General features: G+C 37.7%; 2 protein-coding genes across 7 annotated transcripts in view; one reads left to right on the top strand and one right to left on the bottom strand.

The window, feature by feature from the left end:
- FTO (FTO alpha-ketoglutarate dependent dioxygenase) overlaps positions 1-6,180 on the bottom strand; it is a 253,797-nt gene extending 247,617 nt beyond the window's left edge. For both annotated transcript variants that reach the window (XM_065664127.1, XM_065664126.1), the window contains exon 1: positions 5,427-6,180. In XM_065664127.1, coding sequence (XP_065520199.1) covers positions 5,427-5,465 — 39 coding nt within the window. In that variant the 5' untranslated portion in view covers positions 5,466-6,180. The remainder of the gene's footprint in view (positions 1-5,426) is intronic.
- Positions 5,359-26,317, top strand: part of RPGRIP1L (RPGRIP1 like) — an 80,637-nt gene continuing 59,678 nt past the window's right edge. For 3 of the 5 annotated variants that reach the window (XM_065664123.1, XM_065664124.1, XM_065664121.1), the window contains exons 1-7: positions 5,640-5,710; positions 10,525-10,616; positions 11,396-11,537; positions 14,464-14,762; positions 16,914-17,013; positions 19,115-19,258; positions 25,411-25,516. In XM_065664123.1, coding sequence (XP_065520195.1) covers positions 10,532-10,616; positions 11,396-11,537; positions 14,464-14,762; positions 16,914-17,013; positions 19,115-19,258; positions 25,411-25,516 — 876 coding nt within the window. In that variant the 5' untranslated portion in view covers positions 5,640-5,710; positions 10,525-10,531. Of the gene's footprint in view, positions 5,423-5,639; positions 5,711-10,524; positions 10,617-11,395; positions 11,538-14,463; positions 14,763-16,913; positions 17,014-19,114; positions 19,259-25,410; positions 25,517-26,317 lie in introns of those variants that run through there. The other 2 variants (XM_065664122.1, XM_065664125.1) reach the window with 2 other exon arrangements.

Here is a 26,317-nt window from a genome sequence, read left to right as displayed (position 1 = left end):
AATAAATATGCTGTCATTTTGCCAGCATAAAATCTAATTGACACTACAACAACAACCAAAAAAATTCCTAAAATGCATGGAACACTATCAGAGTCTTCATAATATGCAACCAGCTCTGCATCTTGTCCCACTTCCAGGACACTTCCCCTAAGCTGGCAAAATACCAATGACTGTTATATGGTAGAAACCCATATTGGTAAGTCTAATGAAAGGTCAGGGTTAATGGAATCATTTCATGCAGCCATGCCCTACAAGGTATTGTGCACCCATAACAGTTATTATACTTGCAGCATGCAACCGAGCCAAAAATTTTAGTTGGCTAGAGGCTGTAAGTGACATGAACTTAACAGACAAGACTACGAAAAAACAGATGAGGCAAAGGAAGAGGGGAAACAACAAAAGAAAAAAAAAGGAGTCTTCCCAAGAGTGCACATTCAGATATAGAATATGCACAGCTCCCACAGCACTGTCTCATGTAGTGCATCACTAGGATCAAAGTAAACCGAAAACATTTAGACCCCCGGCATTTGAATTTGCTTACATTACTCTCATACACAACAGCCTTACAGGCCACAGTCAGCAAAACATGACTTAGTGTTTTCAGTATCCCTACTCCTCACATCCTTAGCTGGAAGAGCTCAGAAGACTGAAATATGTGAAGCATATATCTGTTCTTATTTACAGTAAAAAAACAGACTGAATGCAAAACAACATGTTTAATAAATCTGCAGAGCCTAAAGTACCAATTCAAAGCAGCAAGATAGACATGCACTTATTAACTAAGTGGGTGATATTCTAGTTAAAACAAAAAGACAACCTTGGGCCATAGCTAAGATTAAACATGCACTCTTTCAAAGGAAGCTCCTACTATTATGACCACAAAGGCTTTAAATCACAAAAAATAAACCATCTAATAGTCTGTATTCAACAGTAAGTAGAAAGTCAGGACACAGACTGATTTGGATTAACACATTTTCAGTTATAATAAGTAATTTTACAGAGGATTAGTATCTTGATGGTCTGATCAATACTAGGCACTGCTGCTATTACAGATGAAGAGAAAATTACCCCTCCAGTAATAAAGTGTGTATGTCTTGGTTCTCCTTCATTTGCAGAGACCATTACTGTAATGGTTCCAGCATTAGCAGCTGAGGCAATTTAAACAGCAGGAATGTGATGAATTTAAATGCAAGGAACATTTGCCATGCATTCTTTCTTGTATTTTATTCTGCATATGCAAGGTTCTACCTGACCATTTCCAATATACAAATCATGTGTTATGTGACTATCAACACTATTTCTTAATTATTGTCTCATTAATAATGGGAAGGGCCAATAATGTGATTACCACAAAAATTGCTACCGGCCTACCGGCTGCTGAGTCTGCTAAAACCTGCACACCATTTATGTAAGCAGAAATATGACATGACAAGAAGCGTATTTAACTGCATCTACGCAGTTTCATTAACTTTATTTTTCCTAAATACAACTTCTAAAATAATCTAATCTATTAGAAAATTTTGTATGTTTTTATTTTTTAAGAGGATGAAAAATAACAGGAAACAAGAAATTAATGTAACATTTGAGCAAACTATGATAAGACAATGTTAAAGTTTATATACTTCATCACACAGTATGGGTGACATTTTTCAGCATTAATTCTAAAATCATTCCCCTGCTCTCAGAATACTTGCCTATTTTCCTCTCAGTATTACTATGTTGAGGCAACCTGTTTTATCCTGTAAATGTATATTATTTTCCAGCCAGCATAAATGACAATGATGCGGGAAATAAGACTTTCATTGAAATCTCAGCCAGAACACTGTATATTCCCTTTTCCTCCTTGTAAATAAAATACATGCAAGGCTTTGCGTTATTTAAAGCTTTATATTTCCTTGCCACTTTGTCTAACATGCCTCACAAATGTGAAATTGCACATGAATATCTTTGTAAAAGCCCTTGTGAATATTCAGATATGTGCATATTGATGCATTTATTATTCGTATAGCAATAACTTTATTGGATTGGGGTCCCAGCTGTGCTGGGAGCTGTACAAACCTAACGGTAATGTCTGTGAAATACAGTCTCTGTAGTCAGTTCTGGCTGCACAGCAATGTGAATTAGCATAAACAGCTACACAAGGTAATTGTGAACTGGGCTTAGTAGTCTATTCCAAAGACCCGTCAATGTAATCCCTTTAAAGTAAAATAAAGTAATACTACAGACCAGCCCAGCATCTTGTCTTTGACATGGTAATGACACAGGGTCTTAATATGCAACCAGTGGCAAGTAGAAGCATATAAAAGTACTTACTAAAACTTGGCATCTGTCACACTGAAACTTACTTTAAACAAACTTACTTTGCCTAAGTCTTGAGAATAGTCGTACATTAAAGATTAACCTTTTTAACTAACCTGTGAATATTAATCAAGATAATGAACATTCTAAAAGCAAAACAGCTTTCTTCTGAAGTTTAAGTAAGATAATAGTATAAACAAACAACCAAATAAGAGCTTTATGTTTGGTTTTAGTTTATATGGTACCTTTTCTTTACCCAAAAAGAAGTTTACTGCAAGGTGACCAAAATTCTGATCAACAGTCTAAAGAAAAAAGTCAAAGTAAGTATAAACTCTACTAATTAAAACTGAACACTAAGTTAAAACAAATGCACACAAATGAAACACGCCCCCAGTGGACAGTTTCATTAAAATGCCTTTCCAGCTAATGAGCAACATTTAACTCTGACAGCTCTGGTTGTATGCACAGAAGTAATATTTGCTATGGGGCAGACCAGTGCAGTTGATGGCATGCAACATTTCTACAGAGGTCTTCACAAACTTCAGAATAATCCTGTTTTGCTGCCCACTTCAAACTCAGAGAAACATTCCACAGGCCACCAGCACACCCAACACAGTGTTTCGGACAGCTGAGTAATTAATTTCTGGTTATTGTTTCCCAGCTTTTGTCAGACCCTCCTCCCAGGAATGAATTTGCATCCTCCTCCTCTTGGGCTTGGAACACCAAATACTAGCATAAAGAATTTAACTTCTGCTACAGAGTCAATCTTACCCAATCCAATTGAGTGATCTGCAAAGTAGAAATTACTGTATGACAGCACTGCACTATAAAGAATTTCTACCACATGTACTTGGAACACGAATGTTCTTCTATAACAGCATAAATCAAAACTTGCTGTAAACATGAAAATTTGGGAGACAGAGAACAGCTTATCACATACCAGAAACATACTGTGTAGTTACAAAGCAAAAGCCAATCACCAGGCTTCTGATAGACAGCATTTAACTGTATATGGTTAGAGCAAAACAAGAACTTTAACTCAGGGTTTAATTCTCCAGAAGACAGACATTGCCAGGAGATGCATAATCCAAACCAGCTTCTCTATCCAACCATTTCCCTCTCATTAGTAGGCCTCATAAATCTTGTTCTCCAGAAGAGGTCAAGTTAAACTTCACTAATAGTTGGTTTGCTATGAAATATTTTGATCAGGACCTAAATGGAAGTCTTGGCAGAACTACTATAATAAATACACACTTCCTTTGCCTTTCAGCTTTTCTTAGGTGGGCAACATAAGCAAACAATGGTTAAACCTAGGGACTGAAGGGTGACTTGGCAGAGTGCAGGGAGCCCAAAGATTACCTTTGTAATTAAGTTGTATAAAGTAATACCAGTACAAAGATGCGTCCATGAAAATAAAGCGTACATTTCTTCCTGTATAACCCCTTATCTTCTCATTCTCATCTTCAAACCTTTCTTCTTCAGCATCCTTTATTCTAAGATGTTCTACAGACTCCTTTTGCTTCATTTCCAGTACACTCAAAGCTTCTCCCATGTAGCACCCAACTTACAACATCCTCCTAAGACACCCTATAAGTATTCATACCTTTAAATTCTTTAAGGACCTCTTCTTAATTTCTGTCCTTCTCTTTCTGCACCTACAACAGATGTGTCTAAGGCAGTACTCTACCACTCTAGTGCTTTTGAGTTTTTCTTATGCATTGCTCCTCCGACACTTCTTCAAGTGCTGTGCCCTCCAACAGCCTTTGTCAGCACAGTTCACGCATATCTCTGAACAATTAGATTATCAATGGTAATTATATCCTGATGCATATGATTCCCAAATGTGTTTGAGATCTACTGCAAAGACAAAAGCCTTTGGAGGAGTAACAGACATACAGGTTACAAAAGATATGGGCTGGTTTTCTTACTGCAACATAATTCCATTGTAGTGGACAGCTTACATCTCTATGTGTTTTCACATGTAAGAGCAGAATACAAATGAAACACTTAGAGGTACTGTCCTTCAGCAAAAGGCCCTGTAGTGAAATAACTTCTAACATTAAATTAATAGCAGTACTGCAAACATGGGTGCATCACATTACCATTTTAGGAGAGCTTTTTCTAAATTTATAATGGGAATTATCCTTCCTGCCATTAACATCAGTGTTCTGCTTTCAAACAAGTAATCTCTGCTTCTCTGTACTACTATTTTATAAACCACACCAGCAGAAGCACAACAATCATTCAGAGCTGCTGTGAAATATTGTACAATGCACAGACACCTGCAACAAAAAGGCCAGCAGTGTAATTCCATCTTCAGTGTAAGCACTTAACACCACTGCATTTAAACGCATCATCAAGAAGAAAACACTATAAAGCTAGGGTGCTGAAACAGATTCAAAAGTGTTTATTTAGGTTAGGCTTGGTGTAGAGTACTTCTAAACTTGGAAATAAAAGCACAGTTACATAATGCATCAGCTGATAATGCCTTCACAAAAACATACATTTACTTGTCTAATATTTTTTCTTGTAACGCCGTAGAACTTGCATTTAAATTGAAGTACCTTGCCCAGGCAGTAAAAATCTTTATGAGTACTACTGTTAAAGCTACACTAGGCTCCCCTCTTTCACGGGACCAGGGAATCTTAAGGTTTGTAAATTACTTGCAGCCCCGCAGCTCGGCCAGCAAGAAGACCTCAGCCTGGACAGAGCTCCCCGGCCCTCGAGCACCGGCCCGCAACCCCTGCTCCGGGACACTGGGAACACATGGACCACTTCACCACGGCGACTGGAACGGCGAAGGAGGGACGAGCTGTCAGCCGGGGCCGGGCCCGGGAGCCGCTGCCCCCGCCCTGCCAGGCCCCCGAGGGGACGCCTCAGCAGCAGCCTCGTAGGCAAGCCGCGGCCCCCCGCCCGCAGCCAAGCCGCGGCAGGGAGTCCGGTGTTGGGGTCACTTCCCTTCCACAGTTAACTTGACGGCGGCTTCGGGGCCCCTCACACGGGTCTCCTGGCGCTCCAGCACGGGAGGCCCCGGCAGCCCCACGAGCCTTGCAGCAGCGCGGTAACGAGGGCTCGGCATGGGCACGCTCCTCCGGGCTGAGCGGGAGCAGGAAAAAAAGAGAAGGTACCTTCATTTTTTTCTCCCGCTCCCCTGCTATCCTCTTCATGCTGCCGTCTCAGCCTTCCTCCCGCCGCTACTCCCAGCAGCGCCCGCCACCACCGGCCCAGCTACGGCCCCCGGCGAGCGCGTCGGGAGCCCCGCGCGCGCAGCACGACGGCTGTGAGCTGCCACCGAACTACAGCTCCCGGCAGGCAGCGTGGCGGAGCGGGGCCGGAAGCGGAAAGACTTGGTTGGCAACAGCGGCTGTTGGTAACAGAACGCTGAGAAGAGACATTGGTCTGGCGGGGAGCTGTGAGTACGGGACACCCTGTCCTCCGCAGGGGCACGGCGGGGGAAGGATGGCGGTGCTGGAGCCGCTCAGGGGCATGCGGAGTTATGTCCGGAAGCGCGAGTGCCGCTGAGGAGCGGGGGCTGACGGCGGCGGGGCTGCCCCGTGCTGCAGAGGGGCTCGGCCCGGGACCGCGCTCCTGAGGCGGGAGTTTGACATCCGTGAGGCGGCATCGCTCGCAGATTGGTGCCCCTGGGAAGGGGCAGGGCGCCTCACCATTCTCCGAGAAAGCAGTCTCACAGGCGGCCTCGGTGCAGACAAAGGCCGCTAGACGCAAGCAGGAGCTGTGGCCTGTGCTCGAGGGCGGGAAAACGCGGGCAGTGAAGGCGTTCCTCTGTGGAGGAGACGAGGCGTGTCCCCGCCCTCCTGCCCCCTGCGGTCACTGCCAGAGCGGAAGGAGCAGAAGAATTCGGAAAGCGCCTGTAGAGTTTGTTGAAGGCGAGACACGGTCGTTTTCGTGTTCTGATGTGTTGCAGTAGTAGGGGAGATGTTGCTTCCCTCAGGCTGCAGCAGGATGTTGAGATCCTGTTTCCTAGTATCTTACATGGCTTCTCTGGTTGGGTTTTTTTTTTTTTTTCCTTTCCACCTCCTAAACTTCAGAACCCTGCAACAGATAATGAACGTTTGGAAGATGGTATGTGTGCATACTCCTACCAAGAAATAAACGAGATTATTTTAGGTGACAAGCCCGGCAGTGTATAGGCATATAAGGCATCAGTAGAGGAAGGGTGTATGCTGGAAATAGTATGGTGTATGCTTTGTGATAGGCTGAGATAGATGAGTGGTCTATCAACCCCCACCCCCACCCTCTTTTTTTTTCCCTTCTTTTTTTTTTTTTTTTTTACCCTTTATCAGAGAAATGGAGTAGAATTTTGCAAGAAAAACATCATCTTGGTCATGGCCAAGACTCATGAAATTCTAAATCCACCTTGAAACAATTGCTGTGTTCTAATTTTTAAATTTTCACTGGAAACTGCCCCTTCTAGCACCTCTGCCTGAGAACATACAGAAATGTACATAATCCCTCCTTAGTTTTGCTACGTTTGAACAGTGTTGGGAGAACAGTACTCTTCTGTGAGCTGTATAAAAATTTGGGCCTCAAGTATGCACTTTGATACCTAATTTTAAGTATTCATGCTTGTTACTGTCCTTGTATAACCCTGCAAATCTGTATGCAAGTTTTTGTAGTTACTTGTGAGATACAAGTGATGATAGCATCAGTTTTGTAAGTAGTACAGTGTATAAAAGACATTACGGTTTAAGTTCAGTAGCTATATAAAAAATTCTTGCTTATACTAAACTTGAATTTTTTGTAGGTTAATCCCAAAAATATGGAGAATTCTCCTCTCTTTGTATGTGAAGTTCTCTTATTTTTCAAGAATAGGAAGCGCTGATTGACTGTAGGGTAACCTTTCTTGGAAATAAAAATGGGCTTAAGTTGTAGAGGTTCATCATGGCATGTGAATCTGTCCAGATGCAAATACACATTCATCTCTTTTCTTTTTTGTGCTTTATTATAAGAAATGCTAGACTCTCGCATACCATCACTTTTGTAGCAGTGTTGCCGAACAATTTTGTCAGATTTAATCACTTTGGAAATGTAGCTGTGTGAAGAAATCTAATGCTTTTAGAAATGATGCTGGCACTTTGGTTGGAAGGAAAGTAATTTTGCTTAAGTGTTGGTGATTGACACTGAGATAGTATTCAGTAAGTAACTGTAACAGGTGTTAACACATGGTTTGCTTTTTAAAGTGTCCCTTCTTGGAGAAGAAGCATAAATGGTGGGTGTTTGCCCAAAGGACATAAGTAGTTTTTATGTTACTAATAAGACAAATGAATTGCCAAGCCAAATTCTAAATCTTGTAATTATATTTTACCTTCCCAAAACCAGGAGGCAAGTTTTATTATTTCTGTCTAAACTTAAGCTTTTTCATAAGAAAGTTAATTTGGATTTTTCTTCTCCTTGCCCATGACAGAAAAGAAAACTGAAACCTCAATTTCAGTCTCTTAGTAATAAAAATGAAACAACTAATTCTTCCTTTTATTTTTGAAAATTTCACCATTCTAAGTTTTTGGGACCTTAGATTTAAAGCAACTTTATTTCCTCGCTTGCCTCCAACTCATGTTGCCGGTAGAAACTGGCTTTCATGTACAGCCCTGTTATATTTGTTTGCTTACATCTTAAGTAGTTCTGTGGTTTTGTTGCAGCTAGTAATGAATTACTATTACCAAGCGGTTTTATGTTTGTTTACTTCAGGAGCAAGCACCTGTTGTTTTGTCTTTGTTTTGTAATGAATGTGGTTTTTCTCATGCTGAATATAACATTTATAGCAATGCTTCTTCAACACCTGGCAAATCATAGAATAGTTAGGGTTGGAAAGGACCTCAAGATCATCTAGTTCCAACCCCCCTGCCATAGGCAGTGACACTTCACACTAAACCATCCCACCCAAGGCTTCATCCAGCCTGGCCTTGAACACTGCCAGGGATGGAGCACTCACAGCCCCCCTGGGCAACCGATTCCAGTGCCTCATCACCCTAACAGGAAAGAATTTCCTCCTTATATCCAATCTAAACTTCCCCTGTTTAAGTTTTAACCCATTACCCCTTGTCCTGTCACTACAGTCCCTGACGAAGAGACCCTCCCCAGCATACCTAGAGGCCCCCTTCAAATACTGGAAGGCTGCTATGAGGTCTCCACGCAGCCTTCTCTTCTCCAGGCTGAACAGCCCCAACTTCCTCAGCCTGTCTTCATACGGGAGGTGCTCCAGTCCCCTGATCATCCTCGTGGCCCTCCTCTGGACTTGTTCCAGCAGTTCCATGTCCTTTTTTATGTTGAGGACACCAGAACTGCACACAATACTCCAGGTGAGGTCTCACAAGAGCAGAGTAGAGGGGCAGGATCACCTCCTTCGACCTGCTGGTCACGCTTCTTTTGATGCAGCCCAGGATACGGTTGGCTTTCTGGGCTGCGAGCGCACACTGCCGGCCCATGTTCATTTTCTCATCGACCAACACCCCCAAGTCCTTCTCTGCAGGGCCACTCTGAATCTCTTTGCCTAATCTGTAGCCATGCCTGGGATTGCTCCAACCCAGGTGTAGGACCTTGCACTTGTTGTGGTTGAACTTCATAAGGTTGGCATCAGCCCATCTTACAAGCGTGTCAGGGTCCCTCTGAATGGCATCCCTTCCCTCCAGCATATCAACCTGACCACACAGCTTGGTGTCATCGGCAAACTTGCTGAGGGTGCACTCAATCCCACTGTCCATATCACTAGCAAAGATGCTGAACAAGACCGGTCCCAATACTGATCCCTGAGGGACACCACTCGTTACTGGTCTCCAGCCGGCCATTGAGCCATTGACCACAACTCTTTGTGTGCAGCCATCCAGCTAGTTCTTTATCCACCGAGTGGTCCATCCATCAAATTGGTATCTCTCCAATTTAGAGAGAAGGATGTTGTGTGGGAGGAATGTTTGCCTGTGCTGTTATTCTGCTAGAGTTTTTGAAGCTTGGTTGTGATAGATCACAAACATTGTGGAGTCACCCTAATAAAATATTTGTTTAGCTCTTGACCTCTCTGAAATTTGCCAAAAAAAACCCCAAACCTCAGTCATTTTTGATTTGTGAAGACTAAGACAACCACATTCTAGAAAGACGTGTAATGGTAGCATCTTTTCCTTTAAAAAAAAAAAAAAAAGTTTTGACATTGTGTGAATAACACAAAAAGAGCAGAGGACACTGACAATCTGGATTCTGGCTGATGTGTCTGTGATTAGAATTGTGCCACAACAGTGGCTGATTGCCATTGACTTCAACATCCTGAACTGTTATTCTCTTTCTGTGACTAACGTTGAAACTGCAACCTTACTCCTAATATGGAAGTGGCGATCAGTTTAGGCATTTCAACAGTCATGACTTTACTGGTAGAAAAAAGGCACATCTTTAGCAGAAGTTTTGGTTAAAATAGAATTAACAGATACTTCATGCAATGTCTATGCATGTGTCACTTCTGTCATCCAATGCAGGTCTTTAGTAAGATTGCTGTTAATTTCCCAGTGCTTCCTAGATGTTTTTGAATTCACTAAGAATTTTTATCACCTAAAAAGTGATGGAAGGGGGAAAGGAAAGACTGTCCAAAGGACTTTATATCTCTCTTTTCGTGCTATCTCAGCCTTACTTGACTCTGTGGCTAGCACCTAATTTTCTGCACTGGAAGAGAAGAAAGAAATATTGGTTGTTAACAAGTATCTTCAGATTACATTACACTGAAACAAATGTAGTACTTTTTCACATTAATACTTTGCTAATCTCACTTTGTCAGGTAGCTATGCTTTCTGTTGCCTCAAGAAAGAAATGTGTTCAGATTTATGAGAATCTTTCATAGGACAGTCTCCTAGAAAGTAGTTTTTCTTATGACAATGATTGAAAGAAGATTAAGAGGATAGTAGGCGACACTGAAATGATTTCATAACCTCCAGCACCTCTGTTTCAAAAAGCCAGATTCAAAATGTGGAAAATGGTATTACTCATGTACTAGAAGCCATATTTCGTGCATGGATTAAAACTGGCATAACTTTAAACTTGAAAGTTTAGATTCTCTTCTGAGTGACACAATTGAGATGGGAACATTTATAGTAATGCATGAGTCTGTCATTTCAGTGAATCTGTCATTACTATTTCCTTTATTTCATATGATGTGTTGTAATTCATTCTAGTCTTGCAGTCTAAGCTACAGATGGAAAAGAATTTAATCTGAATTTTTTTTATCCATAGATAAGCCATGTCAGTTCCAGCTGATGAAACGGTAGGGGACCTGCCTGTGAGAGATGTAGGTCTAACTCCAGCTGGAACTGAAGGATTACAAGGTTTGTACCAGCTGCTGTTTATTACGATTGCAGGCTTTGATCAGTGGCTTCTTTAGTTTCTTTCTAAAATTGTTTCTGACATTCCCACTCATAAAATTAAGTTCAAATACCATTCAAAGCCTGGGTTAAATTCTGAAAGGTACTATGGCCCAATCTATGTTCATGTTGCTTGTTATAAGAAAGGAGCTGCTGTGATTTGCTAAAAACTGGAAATCTCATTGAGCTAAAACATTCATCCTTCCAGAAGAAAGGAGGACTTGTTTTGCTGAACTGGGGTCAAAGCCAGGCCCATTGAACAAAATGGGAACCAAAAATACTAATGCATTCTGACATGTTACTCAGCTGCTGTTAAAATGGAAGTACTGGGCTTAATCTTGTATCTGAGTAAATTTACATTATTGTGAGTTAATCTTGTCAAGCTTCAAGAGAATATGTTAACTTTGAGACTGATTAGCATCTTGTTGGTAATGATAATTTATTTTTTAAGTAGTATGTTTGACAGTGCCTTGTTATTTGCTCAACTGTTTCCTTTGTGCTGTCGAGTTATGTACTGTTTACTGTATAATTTTTTTATTACTTTTTTCATCTGGAAGAAGGAGAAAGAAGGAGATGTTAATACACCAATGTTTGCAAAAGATAATCAACAGTCTGATACAAGTGTAAAATATCAAACTACTTGAAAATTTGGGGGTTTTTCAGTATTGCAAAATGAGTTAGACTTTGGATTACACGTTGTTGAATATATTAAAGGTAATTTAAAGTTGTCTTGGTTTGAGTAGAATCAACTACACGGAATGTAAAAGCTCAACAAGCTTTATCACGAATCAGTCGAAAGGAGCTGGAAGATAGATTCCTTCGTGTACGCGATGAGAACATCTTACTCAAACAACATGCAAATAAGCAAGAGGAGAAGATTAAAAGGTATGGGGCTTAGTGTTTTTCTTTTAGCTCACAATACCATTTTCACTCTTTAACGCATTATCAGCAGGTTCAAAATCATGCTGATTTCTCTCAGAGCACTTTTTAAAACAGTAGCATAAATCACTTATTGGAATTAATTTTTTTATTGATCTCTGGTTGTCTCTGTGGTATGTGGTATATTTTTTGCAGTGGACAGTGTTAGATCTCCATGTAGAGAGGCACACCACTATCCACCACTTCAGAGATGGTACCTTGGGTTCATAGCAATGCTGTCTCAGTACAAATAAAGCAGGTATTCTGGGAACTAAAGAAGAGGCAACAGAAGCCTAATTTATTCATCAGGAGTTTCATCCTAGAATCAGATTGGCCTATGAATAGATTCTGCCCCTCATTTTGTTCTTCTTTGTCCTCCAAGTTGACTAGTGTCTAACCTTTTATCATCTAGTTAACCCTAACATATTGTCGTGGTTTAAACCCAACCACAAAACTCGTTCACTCACTTCCCCCCATTCTTGCCCTCCCCCTGCTCCTGGAGGGACAGAGAGGAGAATCGAAAAGAATGCAACTGCCGCGGGTTGAGATAAGAAGAGTTTAGTAACTAAGGTATAACACAAATCACTACTGCTACCAGCAGTAATAATAATGCTAAAGGAAATAACAAGAGGAAAGAATACAGCACCTCAACACCAGGTGACCGATAACTCACCCCACTCCCCCCAGCTGAGCACCAACTGATACCTCGTCCAACCCTGCAGTCCTAGCCCTTCCGGGTAACTTCCAGTTACGTCCTGGCCATGACGTGCTGTGGTATGGAATACCTCTCTGGCCAGTTTGGGTCAGGTGTCCTGTCTCTGCTTCCTCGCATCTTTCCCTCCTCCCTAGCAGAGCATGAGGCTCAGAAAGTCCTTGGCCAGACCAAACATTTGAGCAGCAACTAAAAACATCGGCATTATCAGCACTGTTTCCAGGCCAAAAAATCAAAACAGCACTGCACTAGCTACTAAGAAGGAGAAAAATAACTGCTCCTGCTGAACCCAGGACACATATCTTTATAATTGTGATCAACTCTCCTTTACTAAGGGTAATAGATAACTTCATTGAAGAAATCTCAAGTAGCATGGGAAGCGCAGTATCCAGTGTGCCCAAACATATGCAAGCAACATTAGGGTAGTTGCTAAACTTCGAGCTATGCTGGCAAACCAGTCTGGACTCAGCAGAACTGTTCATGGTATTACTATACTCCAGGAGGACTCGTTGATCCAAAAGCACTGTGACTCTGTGTTCACATTGTGCTGCACTTAAGCTAATATAATCATGTTGCATCTAAGCTAGCTTCTGGTCAGAAGCTAGCAAGTTCATGAATAGTTCAAGTCTGAAGGTATTGCCTCTCTAGGTGAGATATTTCATACTTCCTGAAAGTCCAAAACGTTCTTTCCTTTTGACTCAGTATTCAGGATCAAATTGACGAGCATGACGTAACTTCCATCTTTTCTGTCAGGCTACTGTCATATATAAGACAGAGGAATAAATGAATTGTTTGCTTATGCAAACTTTGCAAATGCCATTTCCAGTGTTTCTGTTAGATGACTTATCAAATGCACTCATCAGCCACTTAGGTAAAATTACACAGAATGTCCAAATTGAATACCTGAATTCATATTTTAAGGTTCAGAAAATATAAAACACTGTGTTTGTCTAGACTGCCAGAGAAAAAATGTAACTCCTCAAGCTAAATTTCTTTCCCAGCATCCCTTGTGCCAAAACCCTTGTAACTAAAAGTTTGGGATTAATTTGCAGTAGAGTACCCTGAAAAAAACAATGAACAAAAAACCTGCTTACAGGCAAGTAACATTCTGTGACATCCTAAAGTTATTATGGATTTTTTTTGTTTCACTTTTGTTCTTTTAAGTAGAAGCTTCTGTCCACAAGCATACAAAAATAAAACACGACCCTTTAAACAAATGAAGTGTGTCTGTATTTTCAGTCTTCTTTCTGGGCCTGCAAAAATAGATTCCCTATAAACTAGATACAGGTCTTAAAGGTGTGTGACCAATTTTGTAAAGTCTTGAACTTGTCTCTCTCATCAAAGCCACCTTTTCTTTCTTTATATGCCAAGTTTTTTCCATTCACTGCTGGGTATGTTTTCTGTTCTTGTATATTACATCACCCCCATGTGCCCTCTCTGCCTTTTGTTCTAGCTTACCAGTGTTTATCAAAACTAAAGGAAATCAAAGGTACAACTCTTGAGATGCCAAAAGGAAAATTTGTGTTCATTTAAAAATAGATGAAAACCATACCCTCTGTATCTAATTATATTCTTCAGCTAACCATTCCTTCTCTGAAGCACATAGGTAATATTTACCAAGTATAAAATTGAGTGTGGTAATGAGAACTATTAAGTTTCTTTTTCTGGAGCACCATCCATCTGTATATTTTAGCCACTTGAGAACTGAAATATATTTTTAAATCCCCAAAATCCAGAAATGATATATCATTGGAATGTTGCATATTATTAGTGTTCTTTCAATAGTTGGATGTTTTGTGGAATTGTAGCTTTTATAGTTTGCCCTGCCACATCCCAAATCTGTAACTTGCTTAACAGCATGCAGAGGTTCCTATATAAGGTCATGCGTTAAAAATTACATTTAAGCAGCATATGGAGTAAATATGTGTCCTCCCTTTACTAACCTTAAATGATAAGCCTTAGGAAACTGTTATTTGTCAGTGCTATAAAGCAGATTGCTGCACAGTGGTTTCAATTATCTTCAAAGAGTTCTTCACAGGCAGTAATAGTTATATCAAAACCTGAAATTTATTATTCAGGTTCTATGCTGAAGTCTTCACAGTGATTATGTTCCTTTCAACAGAGTGCTTTTTGTGCTGACTTTTCACATTCTTTTTCATCTTGTTTTATTATTTTTCCCAGAATGGCCACCAAGTTAATACGGCTTGTTAATGATAAAAAAAGGTCTGAACAGGTTGGTGGCGGCCCCAAGCGGCTGGGCCAGGCTGTGGAGCTGGAAGAAATGATTGAGGATTTGCAAGAGAGAGTTCGTGAGCTTGAGAAACAAAACGAGAGCCTCCGCAGCAAACTCATTTCAGCTAAACAGCAGCTCCAGATTCAAGGCCATAGACCTTATCCATACAGCTATGTTCAATCTCGTATTAACACTGGGCTCAAAAAAGTGAGTGAGGCCGCTGGCATGCCGGAGCACACAAAGAAAGGTATAATTTGCATTTAGTAAAAGCGGTTTACATAGGTACCACAAGTTAGAGCATCATAGTAGAAAGTACATACTGGTCCCTGTTCACCAGTGGGCTATAGTACCTGTAGGTAGAAAGATTGTTCTTTCCACTTTTTCTTGTATTTATTTATAGTAGTCATGATAACTTGTTTGCCATTTTTAGAATCCACAGTGGCAGGGGTAAATGGACAGATTTGAAACTAAACTAGTTATCAGGCAAGCTTTCTAACAGTCAAATCATGAGACTTTTTTAATATAACTTCTCTATGTGTTCAAGGCTTATAAAAAAGTATAGGAAAACTTCAGTGTTATCATGTTATAACAAAGTTTTACATCTGTAGTTTGTTTGCACATGTTTTTCTTTTTTTAATTTCTAGGTTTGTTCTCGTCTCTTGATGCATGTGTGCACAACACTGCAGACTTGAAAAATCTATTACATGTGTGGACTTTTAAAAGCAAAATACCACAATGCAGCCATTTATAATGATACTTTTTGCTGTCAAGTCTTGCTGCTTAAGGCAGTCTCACTCTCAGTCCTTTATTTATAGTAGGTACAGTTGGAAATTACACTTCAAAACCTTCCTATTTTGATATGAACATTTGTAAAAGTAGCTGTACTCAGTTATCTTAAACAATGTACAGATAATCAAAAAAAACAAGACTTCTATGGCCCTGATTCAAAATTGAGTCAGCACAATTGTCTTGACTTCTACAAGCTATGAATCAGGCAGATGGCCTGATCCATAATTATATTGTGTTTTTTTTTCTCCATATCACCCTCCCACTGGTCTTTATTTTGGTTACATTGATTATGTAACCAAATGTATTTGAGGTATATGAAAACAGAAACAATTTTCATGTTTTAGACGGGCCCTTTTGATTAATGATGATGCCAAACATGAGACTGCTAGGTTTACGTGCTTCCTGTCTTTAAAGATTGTTGGACTCTTAGAGTCCTCTGTGAATCTATAAGGTTGAATCTCAAAATATTTTTAGTGCAGATCAGAAACTATTCAGAGGAATTATCGAAACATAAAATGTCTGCATAAATTCAGGAAGGTGTAGCTGTCTCTAGGGTATGGAGAGGCAAGAAGAGTCCACAAATAATAAATCCCCCTTACTGTATCTGTTTTGTGTTTAACTGATTTAGAAATACTATAGCAAGTCAATCTGAAAGATGTGGTCAGGTATGAATGTTCATTACACACTCACTGGTTTCTCTCATAACTTTCTTTATTAAATACAACCAGCTAAGATAAATGTGGATTAACCAAAAAAACCAAAATACATATACTTAGGCATATAAATACACACGTATGTATATAGCAGTTACCAGTGCCTTAAAATAGTACATCAAGATCAAAAATCTAAATATATAAATAAATAAATAAAGTTAACTCAGCACAAATGCAATGTAGGAAATTATTTTTTTAGATAGTTTTGTGAACCTGCTGGTATCATTGTACTTTGAATCTACATGACTTTAGGGAACTGAGGGATGGCAGCATTAATGCTGTGTTTGAAACATAATGCATAGTTTGGTCCCCACTCTAAACTTACTGAAGAAAGACAAGTAGCAGAAAGAGATCTGGAGAAACCATTGCTTTTGCTCCTGACTTAATATATCTTCTTTAAGTAATTTCTCACTTTCCTTCTTCATCAGGGACTCAGTATGCTTCCAAAGAACATAAGGAAATTATTTGCAATGCTGATAAAAATGGTCCTTTAGTTACTTGTCTAGGTGAATGACACTTGTGATTTTGTAAAGAAAGTGCTATCAGAGAAAAAGTTACGACAAATGTTCCTATTTAATAACATTGATATTGTTGTTCTTTGATGACAACATCTTTCTTCTGTCTCTAGAAGTAAAATCTTCTAAGAAAAACCTTTCAAGACATGTTTTTAACACTACTTGCCAGTGCATGCTGTATCACGCATAGCTGAAATTTCACAACAGCTATGTTGTAGACGCTGATTATCTCTTTCAACTTGAATTTGTTGTGAAAATTCTTCTTCTTATGGCATCTATATACAGGTTGTAAGTGTTTGTACTGTGTAGAAATTGTTGTTTTGTTAAATTCTTTTTTTATTCAGCGTGACAAAAATTTATAAAGATTAATTTTGTTTTTAGGAATGAGATTTCAAGATTTAGAAGTGAGATCACCTAACCTTGGGCTCCCAGAATATGGACCGAGTCAGCTTGAGGCTTCGAGGGCTGAAATAAGACATTTGTATGGTTTTCTTAATTTTTGTCATTATAACTGTTAATACTTGTGGTTTTCTTGAAGGAAAAAAAATATTTTTCAGAAGTTTTTACTTCAGAAAATAAAGTGAAGTTGTTGAATCTGACAACAGTAACACTGGTAACAATACAGAAGTGTTTTGTGGTAAGGAAAACATAGGATTAAAGATTTAGAATGCAGAATGCAGGTACATAGAATTTGGCTGGAAGTTAAAATTGATCTTCAGTGGTGAGCCCCTCTTTTTTGCTAGGGTGCAATGTTGCCTGGCTTACTACTGGACAAAACTGACAAAAGCAAGGGCAACCTTAGCTACAAATTGGTACCAACATGACTCCTAAGCTGTGTGGGGTAACCCAAGCAATTGGTAACTGTTGAATGTGTTACACTGATCATTTAAGCTCAGTTTCTAGAGGTGGTCAGATTTTGCGGCCAAGTTAAAGAAAAGCGCACTATGGGATAGGAATGTAAAATGATTTTGATTCACTTTGACATTTTGAAAGTTGGTTTGTAGTCCAGTTGCACATTTTAAGTGAAATGGAAGCTCAGGAATCTCTTGATGACATCCTTAATGTCAACAATGTAACTACATGTTACAGGGTGGCGAAGAGGTAGTTAATATCTAATTTAAAGATAACTGAGATCTGATCAGAGTATTTTTCTTGTCCAAAATATATCAGAACTTACTATGATTTTTAGACATCTGGTATTCTAAAGGCTGCTTTCAGTATGTGTGTTTCTTTCTATAATGATTTACCTGAATTAGGTTTACTACAACATCCATAAATGCTGAATTTTCAGTAAGTGGGGAAGCTAAGTACACAAATCCATGAATTACTGTGTAATTGTGTGTTTTGTACATAAATTTTTGTAGACACAAAGATTTAGTTGGATCATAGGAAATAATTTTACAGAAATATACTTAGCAATTATTTTAATAATTTACTTAAAATTCTTTAACAATTTTTAAATAGAACTCTTGCTAGTATCCAGTGTGAATTTAATCTTTGCTGAACAGTTACATGATTTTTTTTTTTAAAAAAAGCTTAGTGATTTAATAGTGATGGGCCTAGAAAGGGCTATTACTCCTTACAGCTGTCACTTCTCTGGATTTGGAAAATAAGAACTATTCATTAATACTGCCATGAATCTCCGTGTTCACAATAGATTTTTCCTAAGACTGATCAAATATATTGTTACAATGCAGGAAAAAATCAAATAGCATTTTTTTCAGAGATTTCAGTTCTCACAAATGTGCCAAAAATAACCATACCTGCTCAGAATGGTGGACACAGGTGCAAAAGCAAACACATGGCCAAAAAAGTCAAGGTCCTTTGAAGTCTGTGATGTTTATACAAGGTAATGAAGAATTGTATCTTATGCATCAAAAGCTTTAGAGTGGAAAAAATTGTAGATGTTACTTATTTTTATTTAAAACAATAGTATTGGGAGATAACTGAGATTGACTTCTCAAGAAAGTCAAACTTGTGGCCTGTTAAAAAATTCAGACTCTAATCTCTGTCTTTCTCTGATTTCCTTTTTTTAGGTGTATTTACTGGATAAATTTCACTATTACAGACATATAGTCTTATTTAGTATTTTTTTTGGTGGGGGGGTAAAGTTACTTAACTCAGAATAAAAATTTAAAAATTACTTTCACTGCTCCATCTGTTGAAGATTTTGAAGATTTCGTGTTCTTTTGATAGCTAGTAATAGTGTTTTCCTTTTCAGAAAATACTTGGCACTAAAGGATTAGGAGGGAGATATGTTTAATATAGAGTATAAGAAACATGAATTATGTTTTTAGCTAGATTCCACTTAATATTATTCAGTCCACATAAGCATTTATTTTAAGAGTTTTTTGATAAAAGTTTTTTATTCCTTTCTGTATTTATTGTACTGTTCACATCTTTTTGTGATGTGACCTCTAATTATTTTCATAATAAGTTGAACTCTTAAGCCTCTGTTGGTAAAAAAAGTACTAATTTTGCTGCACGCTTTTAAACTTTTTGCTTTCTTGACTACTCATTTTATTTTTTTCTTTCATTAAATACTGCGCTTGGTTTGGAATATACGATGCTTGTACTTGCAGGGAGACTGTGATTGAGTCCCAAAAGGAACGCATTGAGGGACTAGAGCGTGGCAGAGAGATACTTGTGAGTGAGCTAAGAAGGAAAGAAAGGGAAATTGAAGAATCCATCCTACGGCTGAAAGAGCAAGAAACAGCAAGCCAAAGGTATTGTGAAAAATGGCAAATGGTGGAAGCATTAGAAGACCTATGTCATAATGTTTATGCATGGCTGTGAAAATTTCTTGTTCTGCTAGGAAATATGTGCTTTATTCATTTTTAACCCCCCCTTTGGTGAAACTAAGTAATGAAATGGTTTACCAGATAGCCATGGATAATTCTAATCAAGGAGATTGTTATGATAATACGTTATGAAGTATTTTCATAAATAAGCAAAGAAGTTCGTCATTACCATTTTAGAGAATTCATTTCTAGCTGATTCAGATTCAATAGAAGTTCAACCCAGTAAATTTTAATCATCTATTCCGTCTTCAATATATTCTTAAAAATTTTAAATATTTGTTCCTGGTGAGTAATTTAATGTTCATTAATACTCATTGATAATTTGGAGTGTACAAATAGTAGAAACATAAAGGCCCAGTAAGGGTAGATTAGAAAATTTTGGAAGGAATATGATATGGCTATGCAGTGAAACAGAGACAGACAATCATGCTTGTGGAATCAGTTTCACAATAAAGCCTCAATTGTTTTAATGTCTTCTCTCCCACTTTTGCAAAAAGATATGCAAAATCGTGCAACATTGCGTATATTTTCTCTCTTTTGAGTGTTTCAATTTCAGCCTGTTACTTGTGATTCTATGGAGAATCTAATACGGTATGATCCTCCATTCCTTACTCATTCGATTTCAGTGGAAGTTCTACTTGGATAAGAAATAACCTGGTCAGTTCTTTAACTGTCTTTCAAGAGAGGGACCCCGTTAGTATGTGTAAGCATTCTTCTGTGCATCAGTGGCACCACATAAATAATACAATGTTTGCTAGTAAATTATTCACAAAGTCATAAGTCTCCCCTATTCAGAATTTCCTTTAAATAGTTTAAATAGGTTAAAGAAGTTGTTATTATGAATAATTTCTCAGTCTGTGCCTACAGTGAATTCAGAAAGTATTTAAAAGTTTTTTCGTTCTTTGAAAATAATCTAATGCAAATCTCAAAGAACTGTGCTTCATTCTTCAGTAGATAAACACTGTTCTTTAAGTACAGCAGACAGAAACCGAACGTCTAAATTTAATATCAAGTCCCATATTTCTGAGAAATTTTTAAGGACTTTTAAAGTAAAGATGTACTTCAAATTCAGCTAAAAAAAAAATACTTACAGTCAGGCAACAAAAAGTAGTGCAGATCCTTATTTGTTTATGTTTCTCAAATTGCCTGTATGCAATCCATGACACTTGGCCTAAGTTACTATCTTTGAATTAATATTTGAATTTCTGGAAGTATTTACATTACAGTCCTCTTCTTGTTTGAAACCTTGTAAAAGATAGGTTAAGTAAGTCTTTAAGAGTTACTGTGTTTTGCTGAACACACTGGGAAAGAAACTGAAAGTTTTCCACTAGCGCATCTTTAGAACAGTATGCATTCTGTAATTTTGCTACTGGAATACTTTATGGAAGACTTCTTTTCGCCATGTTTTTCAAGGGTTTTTTTCATGCTGAAAGAATCAGAGCCAGAACTTAGAGGGATGCTATTGTCTCCAGGTTTAACTGCAAACGTAGGTACCTATACATATTATCTTTAGGAGATTTTCATTAGCTTGCTTTCTTGAAAGTCTTGCAACTGCTGTCTAGAACAGTCTGTATTAGCTGTTTTATTACACAAATAGACTTATACATGCTACGTAATTCTAATTTTTAATCTTCTTTCCCTCAGCAGGGAAGAAACTGTCAATAGTAAAATGCTGGAGGAAAAAATGGCAATTTGGTTGACTGATGAGGCGATCTGATTTTGTCTTTGTAGCTTATGTCTTTGAATTCTGGTATAATTTTCAACTTTATCTTGTGTTTTGTGATAATACACTTTGCTGTCATCTAGATATGTTACTATTTAAAGACAGTTCATCTGTTAAAATTCTTTAGGGATTGTATGTTGACAAAAAGACGTATGTGTTTCCACCTATTTCATGCTGTAGCACCATTTGATCTCAGCCTGGTGTTAACAAAATCAGGTTACTTACAACATTTAGGAAAATATTCTTTATTCTTCTATATGATTTAAGAAATTCTCGTAAATTCTTGTAATTGAAATAACTGTAGTTCCCAAACAATTAGGCAGCCACAGTTAATAATTGTCCATCCACCAGCAGTAAGGGAGGGAGATAGTAGTTATCTTGAGTCCTCTACCCACAAGAAATACAGTAAAATTTTAAAGCAGCCTTTGCAGCTTCACTGCAATTTCTGTGTAACAACACAAGAGGTACATAACAGAGCTGAGTTCATATGCAGTGTACTCCTCGAGGTGATTATTCTAACATGGCTGCAATTAATGTTTTTTTCAATATTCCATTAGAGGTTGTTTGGGGATTATTTAAAGAATACATAATTCTGATTTAGTTCTTACTTAAAGGAGAAACTTGATGTGTGGCTTGTTAGATTGAACATATTTTCTTAACGTTTCTTACAAAATTTAACTGCATTTGGCTTGTCTGTTTTTAAATTAAAGATGGCCAAAACTGTAATAACCTCATGATTTAAGTTCTATGATGACCAGTGCACAAGTTAAAACATTATGTCTAAACAATCACATTTTGCAAGCAGCTAGCTTCAGATGTCTTAATAGCTCATAGTACTTTCCCAAAAACATTGTCAAATCTACCCAAAATGCATTTGTGAAACAGGTGTTTGGTATTTGCATGTTTGCGCGTGTTTTTATCTTGTGTGGTTGAGGTTTTTTAAGTGAAAAACCTACCTGCTAGTCAGTTTTTAATTCTTTTGGCATTTTCTGCTGCAACATAACTTTGGAATCAGACCTATTAAGTGTGTGGATTTTTGGACACGAGTATCGTATCAGACAAACTTTGGACTTCTGTGTTAGCATTGTGGACTTAGATTAAAATGTGGAACATGTTAATCACAGCACATTATCTAAAGGGTTTTGAGATACTACAGCATGTATATGAATTTGCTAAATCATCTCTAATAAATAGACATGTCATATGAAAAACCCCTTATATTTGCATCTTCCTATCTGATTTTTCATATCTAACCAGTTTACCTAAAGATCATGACTTTTTTCATTTCTAGCTCTTCAGCCAGGCAAACAAATACAGAATTTTATATTGGTATTTTAAAAAAATCAGAATTTCAATGTTAAAGCTATTGATGCAACATTAATATTTTGGGTTTTTTGCAAGTATACTATGTATTACAGCATAAAGGTGCTGCTAGAAGGTGAGTATTGTTGGGCTTTTTACCCCTTTATATTTGACTTCTTGTACGAAACAGGAGGTAAAGGAAAGAACAGAATGTATATCAACACACAATTCTGTTCATAGTTCCTAAGCATCATAGAATGAGAGGAGCACTGCACATTGATGTTCTGTTCTTTACTTCTCTGCTTGGGAGTCTGTGTATTTATCTTGACCACTGATGCATTGGTGATTGCAAATTGTTATACTGAAAACTTTTATTTTTCAAGACAGAGGGTTAGTGATCCTGAGAAGTGGTATGGTGATATTTTTATACTTGCTTGTTTTTCTTGTTCTGAAGGTAAATGGGGAAAGTGTATGAGTCACTGCTCCAGCTGATGCAATTACAGGACTCTTTTAAGAGCAGTCTCGGTATTGTATCCATGTCCTGCTCGTATAGAAGCAAAGACAAGATGCAAGGGATGTGGTTTAATTAGACCTCAATTTTATTATCTTAGCCATCTGGGATTTACTGCATAAATTTGTACAGTGCAGGTCAAGAGCCTTTCTTTAATCATTTCTTTCTGGTTTAGGTTGCTATCAGTCGCCCATTCCCACGCAGCTGGTCCCCAGCATGTTACTGGAATCCTAGTCTATATGCTTTTAATCCAAATGATAAGAGGTCTGGAAAAGAGCCTGTCTCTTTGGTATACTTCAGACATTAACCCGAAACATAATTCTTAGCTTTTTAATGAGTCACTTTCTCCTAACTTAATTTCCAATTTCAAACTTTTTAACTGAATTTTAAGATGAGGTTTAGAGTGGAAGGATAGAGTTCATGTTCCTTATTTCTGCACTTGGGGTCGAAGGTGTGCTAGATCTAAATCAGTATGGCCATTAATTCATGTTACTTCCTCAAAAGCGTTATTGGTTCCTTTTTTAACTTCTGCTCCAGGCCTACCTCTGTGTTTTCAGACTCTGTGGCAGAATTTTTGGCTTTTTTGGCAACAGAGAAAATAATGAATGTGCTTAGTCCATCTTTATTATATGTTATTTTGTTACTCTTTGAGCAGAATAAAGGTAACATTGACTTTTATATCAGATCTGTATATAATCCCTATTTTTAAGTTATACCAGAACAGCTGGGCAAATGTGCTAGGAGCAGAATGAATCAATGACCTGGGAGGGAGAAAGCTGTGTAGATAATCAATTTCTATTCTATTCCACTGGTTTGTGACTTCATTTATAGAAAAGTTAATCTTCTCAGCAGAATCTTCCTCAAATAACTTTTCCTTGCCCACAAAATCTGAAACGATTTTTTTCTTCAACAGCAAGTACTTTGTCATGTAGCTAGATGCATTGGATATTTTTAGACATATTTTGTTTAAATAAATAAATAACGTATTGTAAAATTTCTGTAGAAAAATAGTTGTTGCTGTAGCCTGCAATGAGAGCTGAGACTGTAATCGATGCAGTGCACTAATAAGAAATTAATTGCACGTTTTCTGTAGCTAGAAACTTCTTGAAATACTCCTATAATTGTCAGAATTTAAATGATCCCAATAAAAAGTAATTTTTCACTTCTGAATTTGAATAATTTGTTTCATGATATCAGTACCCCAAACCTGTTTAAATCAAATGCTTTCATTCACTGTTGAAAAAATAGTTAATGTTGATTGTCAGAAGCCATGGGGTTTACATCTGTACGTCATAAATTTCACTATCATCTGCTCCTTTCTCTACTAAAAAGAGGAAAAAAAAAAAAAGCCCCCTGCTTAAAAAAGAAAGGGAGGGGGAGGGGGGAAGGAAAGAGCTTTGAAGGCATGAGAGCCTTTTGTTTGATGTGTGGAACAAGATTAATAAAAATGTACCACTACATTAGCTTTTAGATAGCTAGCATGAGACAGTGCTGGTGTCTATTCTCACCACAACTTTAATTTACTTAGATAACATGTTTTAGACACATGATATTTAGTGTTGCATTAGGTCTGTTTCTTGGGGAAGATCTCAGGTTAGTGAGTGTGTTTATCTTCTGTGTAAGGACAATTAAGTGGGCAATGCCAAAACACAATAGGATTAGATATTTTACAGAATAAAAGGAAAGTATTTCACATACGCAGCTGGTTTACAGATGTGTAAGCTTTGTAGTTCATTTTCTTGCTCCAACATGGCATTGTGACAATTTGTCCAATATGTCTAAAATAGGTAAATATTGGAACAGAAATTACCTTTTCAAATGCTCAAGATTTATTCTGATTTCATCATATTTTATATTAATACAAATCAGAATTGGTTTCTCTTCCCAGACTTGAAGAAGCTGTGAAAACAATGGGGTGTAGTTTCCACTGAAGTAAGGGAAGACATCTAAATAAATATTTATTTAAATTTTGAATTATTTTAAACATCCTTTCTGTTAAACAGTACTTCCTCAAATTAATCTTGGAATTGTAACAGTATAAAACAGCTACATGGACATTCAGTGATTTTCATGTAGTTCAGACACACCTGCAGCTTGTTGAGTGCCAACCTTGAGTTTTTATAGTATAAATTACTGTCGCTTTTTCATAGCAGTATTTGATAGGTTTAAACTCAACTGGTAATCTACTGGCATATAATGATAATCTGCTAGCAACAAGTACTTTGGAAGGTGGAAAAACAAGTGAATGTAAAACAAATAATCTCTTTAGGCATAAGATTATTTTCCTGTCATATAGTTTGATACAATGACCAATGATGTAGATATATATTAACTCAAGCTCTGTCATTATGTGGTAGAATGTTTATTTACCTAAATTCTGTAATGTGGATTACAGAAGAAGAAATTAATTGGGGTATTACACACTAATCTTCTCTCATATGTGTTGTGATTTGCAAAGGATTTCAACCTATCAAAACAAAAACAATTAGATAATTTATTTTGTATCTTTAAGCTCAATTTCTTTTTAATACAATTTTGAAGGCTAAACATTCGGGACAATGTGGAAATGATCAAGATCCGTAAACAGCTGGTTGAGAAAAGCAATGCTCTTTCAGCAGCAGAAGGAAAACTTCTTCAGCTTCAAGAGGTAATTGCAATTTGGTCACTGACATTCCTTTACTCTCGTCATATAGGCATGCATAAATGGAAAATAAATATACAGAGTTCTTGATTCTGAGTCAGTACTATGTACGTGAAAATGAACCACATAATTCATAGCACCCAAACTACTCCAAATGTTTAGAGATTTTTTAGTAATAAATTTTAATTTTCCTATTTCTTGCAGAAGGGTCTAACAGGTCTTAAAGGTGCTTTTCTGCAAAGCTATCCCAGGCAGACTGTGGAGAATGAACTGAGTTGTCTGGCTATCAAAAGAGATTCCTGGTCATTTAAAGAGAATGCTTTGATTTACATGTACTGATTTACAAAAGAAGGGGTACCAGACCCCCATCACTTCATCAGTCTTTGATAAAGTTGGAGAGGTTTGACTGATGAGAGTTTTGATGTTAGGGATTAAATAAATTGTGCTTGTAAATTCATGGAAATTATTTGAGGGCTACTGTAAGTAATGCATTTTCTTTCTAAAAAGAACAGTTTTATGAAAATGTCACCAGCACATGCAATTGCATGGTAGACTCCAGGTAGGCTTTAGTTATACAGCATTTTTCTGCTTCTTCTCATATGTTTTTGGAGAACTTCATGTGCATACCGGCAGAGGTAGTATAATAATGACTTGGAAATGGGAAAATCTTGTGAGTAGGAATCTTGTGTACAGTGGAGCTTTCTAAAGTATCTCAGGCTTCTGAGGTGAAAGCACTTAAATATACTTGTAAACTCTTAACTGCTGCCTGCTTCTTGTTACTGTAGCATGCTAAATAACATTTGTGCC

Source organism: Lathamus discolor, chromosome Z, assembly GCF_037157495.1.
Source record: "Lathamus discolor isolate bLatDis1 chromosome Z, bLatDis1.hap1, whole genome shotgun sequence".
In the NCBI taxonomy this organism is placed as follows: Eukaryota; Metazoa; Chordata; class Aves; order Psittaciformes; family Psittacidae; genus Lathamus; species Lathamus discolor.
Note: the sequence above shows the minus strand (reverse complement) of the source record. Positions and strands in the feature narration are given on the sequence as shown.